Genomic DNA, 13409 nt, shown 5'->3' with positions numbered 1-13409 from the left:
ATTATGATTAAGAAGGAATGGAAGAAAATAGATATGATAACAGGTTATTCACATTTATACAATTTAAATCACTCATTGTGTATTCATGGGTATTTTTTTTTCATTTCTTTTTTTTTTTTAATAACTTTTTATTGACAGAACCCATGCCAGGGTAATTTTTTACAACATTATCCCTTGCACTCACTTCTGTTCCGATTTTTCCCCTCCCTCCCTCCACCCCTCCCCCAGATGGCAAGCAGTCCTATACGTGTCAAATAGGTTACAGTATATCCTAGATACAATATATGTGTGCAGAACCGAACAGTTCTCTTGTTGCACAGGGAGAATTGAATTCAGAAGGTAAAAATAACCTGGGAAGAAAAACAAAAATGCAAGCAGTTTACATTCATTTCCCCGTGCTCTTTCTTTGGGTGTAGCTGCTTCTGTTCATCCTTAGTCAATTGAAACTAAGTTAAATCTCTTTGTCGAAGAGATCCACTTCCATCAGAATATATCCTCATACAGTATTGTTGTTGAGGTATATAATGATCTCCTGGTTCTGCTCATTTCACTTAGCATCAGTTCATGCAAGTCTCTCCAAGCCTCTCTGTATTCATCCTGCTGGTCATTTCTTACAGAACAATAATATTCCATAACATTCATATACAATTTACTCAACCATTCTCCAATTGATGGGCATCCATTCATTTTCCAGCTTCTAGACACTACAAACAGGGCTGCTACAAACATTTTGGGTACTGGCATTTCTAAGGACCAATTCTGACTATATGTTGTGCCTTGATAACTTCCTATTTCCATGATTTCTCGGCTAATGCCGATTCTATTCCTTTATAATTTCTCATATCATGCTCATTTCTTTACCATATTTCCCCAAAACTCCTACACTATATTTCTTCAGTGCATGAAAGGCTTTCTTTTTTTTTCCAATTGTTTTTGTTCATTATCTTGATAACTCTGTTCTACCCAAGCTATCTAATGCCTTTTGCTATCACTTTATGGTTAACTAACTCTTGGTAACTTAATAAAAGGTAAATTTGGAAACAAACCTTTCAAAGGTCAGTTAAAATTTCTAATTGAAATTTTAAAAGTTGTTGTTTTATATTGATTTTTTTCTTTTTCTTTTTCTTTCTGTGTGTGTGTGTGTGTGTGTGTGTGTGTGTGTGTGTGTTTTTTACTGAAGCAGTTGGGGTTAAGTGATTTGCCCAGGGTCACATAGCTAGGAAGTGTTTAGTGTCTGAGGTCAGATTTGAACTCAGGTCCTCTTGACTTCAGGGTGAGTGCTTTATCCACTGTGCCACTTAGCGGGCCCTTGTTTTTCTTTTTTAAAAACTTTTTTTGTTATAAGAATGTGATTTTCTCAGATGCTCAGTTTATTTAATCTGGGTTAAAATTTCATCTTATTATCAGCTTTGAAACTTGAGGGTGTTTTTTTTTTTTTTTGTTTTGTTTTTTTAATTTTCATGAACCAAGTGTATTTAAAGACATGAGCTTCTCTCCATCTTCTTCCCTTGATAGATTACAACTAGTATTTAATTTGAATCATTCAGAACAGATCTGAATATACATTTTAACTTGCACTATTAAACATTTATCTTCTTGGTAATATACTGTTAAATCATGCAAAACCTAATATAGCAAGAAAGCAATGAATCAGGCTCTCTGAATTAAAGAAAAATACAGCTTTTAAAGAGACATGCATGATTTTAAGATTCTTCCAATCCATACTTTTATTTACTTAAAAATAGTTTTATCTTCTGAGGATTGTCCCCTTAATCTAGGTAGCATATTATTATTCCTCAATCTACCTTTCCATTTATACCTGAAACACAAAGAGAGAAGTCCTGTAACACCTGACTATCTCATCTATCTAGAATATTATAGAATAGAAGGAAGCTAAAAAGATCTTTGAATCACCAGGTGGCACGAAATCCTCATACTGAATAAAGAATATATATTTTACTCATAGGAGAGCATCTTAGTCCTTTATTCAGAACATATTGGCTCTTATTTGCACATAATTTTATTAAAGCTAATTATATGATTTCCCAGATTATAAAAATTGCAAGAAGCAAAATGGAAAGGCATAGGATCTACTGTAGGCAGGAATATTTTGTGTTAGCTGCCAGCCAAGGAGGAGACTGAAGAATTGTGAGGGAAAAATAAGTGTAAGAATTCAAGAAGATTAGTGGTCTAAGACCATTTTCTATGAGGTTAACCTCCAAAAAATTTAGCCCTAAGGGCATGACTCTTACACACAGTACAGTAAAAATTTTGATATTCATGAGGCTGATTGAGTTATAAAGAAAAAAAGTTAAACTGTTATCAATAAACTCTTTTTAGGGAGGCAAAGAAGTTGTCTCTTTCCTCTATTATTATTAATTCCCTTTCCCAGGAAATTATTTTATACTTTTTTCTTCGTGTATGTAAGCTTTCTAATCTTGTATACATAAGCTTATGTCATATAGACTGTAAGCTCCTTGAGAACAAGGGCTTGTTTGTTTTTTATTTTGTATCCTCAGCCTGGAACTTATTGAATGTTTAATAAATTCTTTCTGAGTGAATAAATGAATGTGTGATTTATTTTGTTAGAAATAATTAAAATTAAAATTGTTATTATTAATGGGGATTAACTGTTAAATCAAGTGACTTCTACCATCCAGAATGATGTTGTGGTCCAAGTATTCTTGGCTGTAGTGGTCTGGCTATTTAGATTTAGGTATTCCTACAGCAGCTCTTCCCTAGAATAGGTTGCTTCCCAAGAGTAGCACCTATTCCTATGAATGCTGGTTTCTAGGAATGCTTTGTCATCACAATAAATCATTTTGATTAAACCAAAGCAACTATTTGTTTTTCTTCTACTCAGAACCCAGCATAAAATTACATTTACTAAATAGAGAACAAATGAGTTGGGAAGTATAATTTTCTAAGGGAATAATATAACCAGTGCAAGGTGTGGGCTTTGAAAATTACACATACTTCTTCAAATTTATGGCTTGTTTAGTTAATGCATCAAGTTGCTAGGCATTAGGAATTCCTGTTGGAGAAAATGGTACTCAGATAAATGGGGCAAATGGGAAGTTATTGAAATGTCTTGAGTTAATGCTAGCTTCCAGACCTTAGCCTTTTCCTTTTCTCCCCTTCCTCATTAAGTAATTAGTTGAGTTCTGGCAAACAATTCCAATATGTTTGCCAAGGAAACCCTGTGGACTAAAGTTCACAGGGGTCACACAGAATTGAACAAGACTGAATAACAAGAAGACCAATCTACATGGCAAAGCTTAGATTCAAACTCAGTCCCATGGCTCCAGTTCAGTGGTAAAGTTCAGAATTCTTTCACTGAAACATACTGCCTCTCTTGACAGAAGTGGACCTGAGTTCAAATCTTGGCTTTATCATTTATTACCTGGGTGATCTTAAGCAAGTCACCTAAACTCCCTGGACTTTAGTTTCCCTATCTTCACATTGGGTAGATTGGACTAGTAGAGAGTCTAGAATAAACTCCAAGGTCATTTTCAGCTTTAAGTCTGTGATCCCAGGATTCCTATACTCTTACTACTTTATATAGAGTTTTGAATAATTTTGCTTTTGACATGAGGAGGATGAGAGAATAGTTTCTGTCCATTATAATTTCAGTAGTACTGTGCCTGATTTAAATTGTGTACTGCTGCTAAAATGCTTCAAGATTTCACCAAATCTTTTTATAAACCCTCAATCTTGTAATATCTTTCTTTTCTTAGGATATGAACGAGTCTGCCAAACAAGAAGATATTTTGGAATCGACAACAGATGCTGCAGAATGGAATCTAGAAGTGGAACGTGTACTACCACAACTGAAAGTCACGATTCGGACTGATAATAAGGTATGAAGAGACAGCAGAGGCATGATGGTGGAGCTAGCTGCTCCTGTCAGTACTACTATGATAGTGTCCCTTCCCACTCCCATCCCCCAAAATGAGCTAGCCAAAGATGCCTCCTTCATCCTTTCCCCCCCTTTCTTTTTCTCTCTTCTTCTCTCCTCTCTTTTTTCTTTTCCTCTCTCTCTCATTCTTTCTCTCCCTTTTTTCTTTCTTCTTTCTTTTCTTCTTTCTTCTACTCTATTGTGTATCTACAGCAGAATGGCACTAGGAGATTTGTTACAGATTTGTTCTAAAGTTCCAGACTGGTTGAAAAAAAAGTATTGTCTCAGTGTTATTCCATAATGGGCCTTAGAACCTGTTTCTTTTAAAATTGATGACCAATTTAGTTCTTGACAACTACAGAATTTATTAGGATTTCCTGAAGTTTTCTGCAGTTGAGTTAGTTTTATTCCTCTTTCTCTTCAAAGTAACTTGATCTAGGAAAGAAAAAGCATGTTGTTTTGCTTTTTTAAAATGTATTTATTTTAAACTTAAATATAAAATAAGAAAAAAACAAAAAAAAAAAATGGTAGAAAAGAAAGGGAAAAAAAAACCACTTGTTATTGTTATGTGCCCAGCAGAACATCAGGGAGGATTCAAAATATATAACAATAAATTTTCATTTCAAGAAAACATATATAAAAATAAAAGACAATGTATTCATAACTATCCATGTTTTTCTTTGCTTCCTTGTAGAAATTTTTTATTCTCTGCTGTGTATTCTTTACTTTATTCTTTTTTCCACTTTCCTCCCCCCCATATAACCCAAACTATAGTCATACACACACACACACACACACACACATATATATGTATATATATATATACACATATAGTCATAAATACATGTGTGTATATATATTATATATATAAATAAATACACATGTGTGTAGATAAATACCTACACATATGTGTTTTATTTACCTACACATATGTATATATATGTGTATATATATATATATACATATAGTCATAAATACATGTGTGTATATATATTATATATATAAATAAATACACATGTGTGTAGATAAATACCTACACATATGTGTTTTATTTACCTACACATATGTATATATATATATATTTATATAAACACATAGATACATCTGCATACATATATACATACACACATACACGCATATATACTTAAATACATATATCTAAAATAATATTAATATGGCTAACAGAATGTAGATTTTTCTCTTGAAAATTTTTAAAGTTTGACTTTGTCTGAGATCATCTACCCTACTTTTTCTTTCCTGATAAATTCTATTCCTGATCATTATTATTGTGTTTGTGTATATCTCTTATTCTTTTTCCTGCTAATTTTTCTGCTTTACTTTCAACCGTTAACTTGCCTTACTATTACTTACCTTACCTGCCACCCCTCTCTCATATATCCTTCTCTTACCTTCTCCCTTCATCCTTTCCCTCCTCTTTATCTCATTCCCATTAATCCATGCACCTTCTTTTAACCCTACCTTATTCTATTTCCTCTCCCCTTATTTTTTTAATAGATTTTGGAGGGTGCTAGACCCTTCTTGATTTTGTGTGTGTGTGTGTGTGTTGAGCATACTGTTTTAACAGTCATCTAATGATTATCTAAGATAATATTTACTTTAGGGATGTTCTCACATCTCCTATGTTCAGTATATGTTCATAGGAATTAGGAATTTCTTTTTCTTTTACTAGATCTTGCTGGAAATTTTAATTTAATTTATTGAAATTTCATTTAGTGCTTAGTCCTCTCAGGAAAAAACCTTGTCCAAGAATTTGGTCATATCAGAATAAAATTACTTGTTAAATTAAAAGCCAATATGTTATGATGCCAGGTAGTAAATTATAGTAAAATGTTAGTAAATGTTAGCATGTTAGTAAATTAACAATATCATGAAGGAAAATTTTAATTTTTAAAAATTTTACAAGGAAACTTTCAATTGTAAAATCTCATTACTTTAATATGAATTTTAAAACATATGATCAATATATGTGTATTAAACATTTATTCATATATCTGTGTTTCCAGCAAACATGCTACATAATACAACTAATAAATCATGTAAATCACAAATGTTAATGGGTATAATAGCATTTGGAAAATTAAATAGAGATTAAATCCTGTAGAATCAAATTTTACTACAAAAGTTTCTGTATGACAAAAGGATTTCTAGACCCTTATTAATTAACCTGCTTCTCCTTATAATCCAGTATGACAGAATCACAATATGCTAAAAAAAAAAATTGCATAATAAGATTTGACCTATATTTGATCTGGTAGCAGCTTATCTACATTGTAGGCATACAACCTAGCAGAAAATAAGTCATTTCATAATGCTAGCTTTTGTAAACCCATTTTAAAGGGAATTAACCAAAATTTTTCAGGAAAAAAATGATACTCGAAGTAGATATGCTATTTCAGGGCCACAGTCAGGATCTTTGATGATCAAATTCAAGAACAATGGACTTGCACTGAAGACTTTCCAGGAGTTGCCTGCTGGCAACACAATTCCTCTATTGCCTTCAGGCACCATATGAACTTTTTGATCTAAGTTTTTATAATATATTTAAAAACTGTTATATGTTCTGTTTGGTTAAATGGTGTTGAAATGTTCAAAGGTGGAAAAAAGATTTGGTGCCTTCAAGGAACATCTGGCAGTAGTTATAAAATGATGAGACCATAGGAGGTGAGTGCTGAATGAGTCAAGAGTTATAAAGCAGGAAAAAAGTACTTATTGAATTTTCATTTGGGGAAAGGTTTTAGAGAGCTTTGAGGCAAAGCACACCAAAGTGATGTGTTGGCAAAGGAGTGAGAATACTAAAATTCACTCCACTTTTTCCCTGTGTGGCTTTGGACATGATAACTTAACCTCCCTATGCCTCTGTCTCTATCTATGAAATATGGCAATTGGATTAGATTTTTCTCTAATGACCTTTTGGACAATTTTAAATGCTATATTCCTATTAGCTCTTAGCCATAGGTGTATTGTTTTACAGAGAGAAATTAAAAGTCATTTATCTGCTCAGTAAAAAAAAAAAATTAGTAACTTTTATATTAATAAGACATATGGACATTCTAAATAAAAAATTTTTAAATGTGAGTTCTGTAAGTGATCATTAACTTTGTCAATGAAAAATGTTCTTAAAATATTAAAGAAAACAAATTATAAGTAATGAGAATTGAATGGCAAGTTTAGTGACAGGAATTTGAATTTGAAAATGGGGACTTATATTTCTATTGGTTCTTGCTATGAAATTTGTAAAATTAAACAAATTAATGAAAAAGGTGCTAAAGGAAGAGAGTATATTGACTATAAAGTTGTTGAGACACAAGAAAGGGAGTTTAGTGCAGCTATCAAGTTGTGAAGAGGTGATAAAGGCTTATAAGGACTTTAAAAAAGAGTTTCAATGTATTAAAATATTTGGAGATCAAGCCTCCCAAAGCTTAGAAATAAACTTGCAGAGACTCAATTACAAAGTGTTCCTAAAGAAATAAAGAACATCTTAAGTTGTTAATTCTCCTTGAAACTGGAAGAATATTTGGCTTGGCAAAGTGACAGTTTTGTTGCTGTTGTCATGTTTGTGATTCCATGGACAACTATGTTCATGGGGTTTTCTTGCAAAGATACTGGAGTAGTTTGCCTTATGATCAAAATTAATATGCAGTTTTAATGCTCTGTCAATAAAACTATCAAAGAGAGAAAATGCAGAAATTGATAAAATAATAAAAAAAATCCATTTGTTGAAATAAAAGGTCTAGAATATCAAGGGGAAAAGATGAAGGGAGAATAGTCATTTCAGACCTCAAACTGTATTGTAAAGCAGCAGTCATCAAATCTATATGGTATCAGTTTAAAAACAGAAAAGTTTATCCTTGAAAAAGGAGAAATTGAACAAAGAACAAATAATGGAACTCTGTCATACAGTGTTTGATAAACCTAAAACGATAAATTTGGAAAATAACTTCTTTTTTGATAAGAACTAATAGGAAAATTGAAAAGCAGAATATTACAAAATTGCAAACAAATAAGACTCTAAAGAAGAGATCTGAGGAATCACCATGTTTCCTTCCTCCACTATCCTCCCCTGCTGTCACATATACACATTCCTTTGAAACATGGGAAGTCGATGGATGTGGAACATTATATATATTTTTATATTTTGGGGGATATAATGATTGCTTTTGCTGCATTTTTTATCTTAAGCTTTTTCTTTTTTTCCCTTAACATTTTTTTCTTTTTTTTTTTTTTTTTAACATGGGAGATTACAGGGAAAATTCTAGGTGATGTAAAAACAAAAAATTAACAAATATTTCCTTTTAAAAGATTTTTAGAAATTTAAAAAGCATAAACACCCACAAATAGTTTTTTTTTAATCTCAATAAGGAAAAATTTGTAATCTTTTGACAAGCATTTATTGTCTATTAGATGGTAGATATTAGGGATACAAATTAATATATTTGCTACTCTTTTTATGATAATTTTTTGTTACAAAGTTAATCATTAAACATTTTTTAAAAGTTTTTCTTAAGAATTTGTTTTGTTTTTTAAATTTTTATTTTTCTACTTACATGTAAAAAACAATTTTTTGTTATGTGTACATTAATTTTTTTTCATATTATGCACCATGTTGGGAGAGAAAAATCAGAACAAAAGAGAAAAACCATGATAGAAAAAAGAAGAAAAAAAAAGTGAACATAGCATGTGTTCATTTACATTCAGTCTCCATAGTTCTGTTCCTGGATGTGGATATTGTTTTCTATCCAAAGTTTAATGGGATTGCCTTGGATCACTGAACTGCTGAGAAGAACTAAGTCTGTCATAAGTGATCATCACACAATCTTGTTGCTGCTTTTTACAGTGTGTTCCTGGCTCTGCTTGTTTCACTCAGCATCAGTTCATGTAAATCTTTCCAGGCCTTTTTAAAATCAGCTTGTTCATCATTTTTTAGAGAACAATAATATTCCATTACTTTCATATATCATAACTTACTCAGCCATTCCCCAGTTGATGGACAACTATTTATTTTTCAATTCTTTGACACCACAAAAAAAAAGAGCTGCTAAACCATTTTTTCCCATGTAGGTCCTTTTCCTTTTTTTATGATCTCTTTGAGATATAGACCCAGTGGTGGTGACACTGCTGGATTAAAGGCTACACAGTTTTATATTCCTTTGTGCATAGTTTCAAATTCCTCTCCAGAATGGTTGAATCATTTCACCACTCCTCCAACAATTCATCAGTGTCCCAGCTTTCCCACATCCCCTCCAACATTTATCATCATGTTTTGTGTCATTGTAGCCAATCTGATAGGTATGAGAAGGTACTTCAGAATTATTTTAATTTTCATTTCTCTAATTTAGAGCATATTTTTATGTAATGATAGATGGTTTTAATTTTTTATTTGAAAATTGTCTCTGTTCAGATTGTTTGACCATTTATTAATTGGGGAATGACTTGTATCCTTACAAATTTGGCACAGTTTTTAATATATTTCAGAAATGAGGCCTTTATTAGAAATATTGGCTGTGAAAATTTTTTCCCTAGCTTTGGTCTTCCTTTCTAATCTTGTTTGTGTTGGTTTTGTTTGTGCAAAACGTTTTTAATTTAATGTAATAAAAGTTGTCCATTTTGCATTTCATAATGTTTCTCTAGCTCTTTTTTGGCCATAAAATCCTCCCTTTTCCAAATATCTGATAGTAAACTATCCCATGCTCTGATAATTTGCTTTTAGAATATTATCCTTTATGCCCACATCATGTAACTCATTTAGACCTTATTTTGGTCTAGAGTGTGAGATGTAGATCTATGCTGAGCTTCTGACATATTATTTTCCAGTTTTCCCAGCAATTTTTGTGAATGGGTGATTTCTTATCCCAGAAGCTGGAGTTTTGGATTTTATCAAATATTATATTATATAGTTACTAATTATTGTGTCATGTATATCTAATTTATTTCACTGATTTGTCAATCTGTTTCTTAGACAGTACCATAAGTTTTTGATGACTGCTGTTTTATAATAGAATTTTAGGTCTGGTACTGCTAAGCCATCATCCTTTGTATTTTTTTTAATTAATTTCCTTGATATTGACTTTTTATTCTTTCATATGAATTTTGTCATTTTTTCTAGTGTTATAAAATAAGTTTTGGCACTTTGATTAGTATGGCACTGAACAAGTAGATCAATTTAGGTAGAATTGTCATTTTTAGTATATTAGCTTGACCTAGCCACGAGCAATTGATATTTTTCCAGTTGTTTAGATCTGACTTTATTTGTGTGAAAAGTGTTTTGTAATTCCATTTATATAATTCCTGGCTTTGTCTTGGGAGTTTAGACACCCAAATATTTTTCTTTTGTCTACAGTTATTTTAAATAGAATTTCTCTTCCTAGTTCTTATTGCTGGTCTTTGTTGATAACATATATAAATGCTGATGATTTTGTGTAGGTTTATTTTATATCCTGCCACTTTGCTAAAGCTGTTAATTGTTTCAAGTAGGTTTTGGGATGATTTTCTAGGATTTTCTAAATATATCACTATATCATTTGCAAAGATTAATAGTATTTATCTTATCACTGCCTATTATATTTTCTTTTAATTTCTTTGTCTTATTACTAACATATCTGGTATAATATTGAATGTAGTGGTGATAACATGTTTCACTCCTGATCTTACTGAGAATGCATCTAGCTTTTCCCTATTACAAAGAATATTACTGGTGGTTTTAGATATGTGTATAATTTGTTTTTTTTTTCTTTTCTTTTTTTAATCAACTTAACCAAAGGTTTCTTTTGTTGGGTTTTCTCCTAAAACCAAATCTTAGTTTTATTAGTTAGTTCAATAGTTTTCTTAGTTTTAATTTATTAACCTTTCATTTGATTTTGAAATTTTCTTATTTGGTGTTTAATTGAAGTTTTTTTTTTAATTTGCTCTTTTTCTAGTTTTTTTAGTTGCATGCCCAATTCATTGATTTCTTCTTTATTTTATTCATGTAATTATTTAAAGATAGAAAATTTCCCCTAAAAACTGCTTTGGCTGCATGCCATAGATTTTGGTATGTTGTCTCATTATTGTCATTTTCTTAGATGAAATTATAATTGTTTCTGTGATTTGTTTTCATTCATTCATTCTTTAGAATTTGATTATTTAATTTCCAATTGGATTTTAGTCTATCTTTCTCTAGCTCTTTAATGAATGTAATTTTTATTGTATCATGATTTGAAAAGGAAGCATTTACTATTGCTGCTTTTCTGCATTTTTGACCTACCCACCTTTAGTCTGCCTTCCCCTCTACCACTCCTCTGCCCTTCTCTTACCTTTTTCTCCTAATGTTTCTGCCCTCTCTTCTATCCATCTCCTCCCATTTTCCCCTCTTTCTCCACATTTCCTTATAGGATAAGATAAATTTCTATTTCCAATTAAATAAATGTTATTCCCTCTTTGAGTAAAAACTGATGAGATTAAACTTCAGACAATGCTCATCTGCCTCCCTTCTTTTCCTCTATTGTACTAGGTCTTGTGTGCCTTTTCACATTATCTGATTTATCCATTTTACTTCCTCTTTCCTTTTCTTCTAGTACAATTCCTTTTCCACCCCTTAATGTATTTTTCTTTGATATCATCAGTTCAAAGTCATTTTTCATTCACACTCTCCGTCCATGTATGCTCCCTCTAACTACCCCAATAACACATACAGTTCTTGAGAGTTAAAAACATCATTTTCTCATCTAGGGTTGCAAATAGTTTAATCTTTAAATAACATATTTACCTTTCTATGCTTCTCTTGAGTCCTGTATTTTAAGAGCAAATATTCTGTTTAGTGATAGTTTTTTTTCAAAAGAAATGATTCAAAGTCTCTTACTTTATTGAAGATCCATCTCCTCCCCTGAAAGATAATGCATAGTCTTACTAAGTAATTGATTCTTGATTGCAATCCCAGGTCCTTTGCCTTGTGGAATATGGTATTCCAGGTCCTCTTATTCTTTTTCTATGCATACATGTTTATACAACCTTGCCGTAGAAGAAAAATCAGATCACACAGGAAAAAAAAAAATGAGAAAGAAAACAAAATGCAAGCAAACAACAGCAAAAACAATGAAAATACTATGTGTGAACCACAGTCAGTTCCTACATTCCTCTCTCTGGGAATAGATGGCTCTCTTCATCATAAGATCATTGAAACTGTTCTCAATCATCTCATTGTTGAAGAGAGCTATGCCTATCAGAACTTCATCACATAATCTTGTTGCCGTGTACAACAATCTCCTGTTTCTGCTCTTTTCACTCAGCATCAGTTCATGTGAGTCTTTCCAGGACACCCTGAAATCATCCTGCTGGTTATTTCTTACAGAACAATAACATTCCATAATATTCATATACCATAATTTAATCAGCCAATCTCCAACTGATGGGTATCCACTTAGTTTCCAGTTTCTTGCCATACAAAAAGAGCTGCCACAAACATTTTTGCACATGTGGGTCCCTTTCCCTCCTTTAAGATCTCTTTGGGATATAAGCCCAGTAGAAACACTGCTGGGTCAAAGGGTATGCAGTTTGATAACTCTTTAGATATAATTCCAAATTGCTCTCCAGAATGGTTGGATCTCTTTACAATTCTACCAACAACGTATCAGTGTCCCAGTTTTCCCACATCCCCTCCAACATTTGTTATTATCTTTTCCTGTCTTAGCCAATCTTAGAGTTGTATAGTGATACCTCAAATTTGTCTTAATTTGCATTTACCTGATCAATAGTGATTTAGAACATCTTTTCATATGACTAAAAATTATTTTAATTTCTTCATTTGAAAATTGTTCCCATCCTTTGACCAGTAATCAATTGGAGAATGGCTTGGATTCTTCTAAATTTGAGTCAATTCTGTATATATTTTAGAAATGAGGCCTTAAATGTAAAAATGTTTTCCCCAATTTATTGTGTCCATTCTAATCTTGTCTGTATTAGTTTTGTTTGTACAAAAACTTTTAAATTTAATATAATCAAAATTTTCTATTTGGTGTTCAATTATAAGTTCCAGGTTTTTTTTGGTCACAAATTCATTTCTTCTCCACAGATCTGAGAGGTAAACTTCCCTATGTTTTTCCAATTTGCTTATAATTCACTCTCTGTCTAAATCATGAACCCATTTCAACTTTATCTTGGTATATGGTAATAATGGGTCAATACCTAGTTTCTACCATGTTAGCTTCCAATTTTCTAGCAGTTTTTGCCATTTAATGAGTTCTTATCCAAAAGCTGGAGTCTTTGGGTTTGTCAAACCCCTCTGATCCTTTATTGTAGCAGCTGCCAGATCCTGGATAATCTAGACTGTTGTTCCTTGTTATTTGAATTGATTTTGTTTTGTTTTGTTGGCATCTTGGTGTAGTATTTTTTCCCTTGAGATTATAATTCTGGAGTTTTGCAACAATGTTTCTTCAAGTTTTTCTTTTGGGATCTCTTTCCAGAGGTGATTGATGTATTATTTCAGTGACTATTTTTGCCCTCTGGTTCTAGTATATTA

At 31.8% G+C, this 13409-nt stretch overlaps 1 protein-coding gene across 4 annotated transcripts in view; it reads left to right on the top strand.

Moving 5' to 3' along the window:
* IFT57 (intraflagellar transport 57) overlaps positions 1–13409 on the top strand; it is a 77603-nt gene that overhangs the window by 19131 nt on the left and 45063 nt on the right. For all 4 annotated transcript variants that reach the window (XM_051985245.1, XM_051985244.1, XM_051985246.1 and 1 more), the window contains one exon: positions 3738–3860. In XM_051985245.1, the coding sequence (XP_051841205.1) occupies positions 3738–3860 (123 nt within the window). The remainder of the gene's footprint in view (positions 1–3737; positions 3861–13409) is intronic.

This window comes from Antechinus flavipes, chromosome 3, assembly GCF_016432865.1.
Source record: "Antechinus flavipes isolate AdamAnt ecotype Samford, QLD, Australia chromosome 3, AdamAnt_v2, whole genome shotgun sequence".
Taxonomy (NCBI): Eukaryota; Metazoa; Chordata; class Mammalia; order Dasyuromorphia; family Dasyuridae; genus Antechinus; species Antechinus flavipes.
Note: the sequence above shows the minus strand (reverse complement) of the source record. Positions and strands in the feature narration are given on the sequence as shown.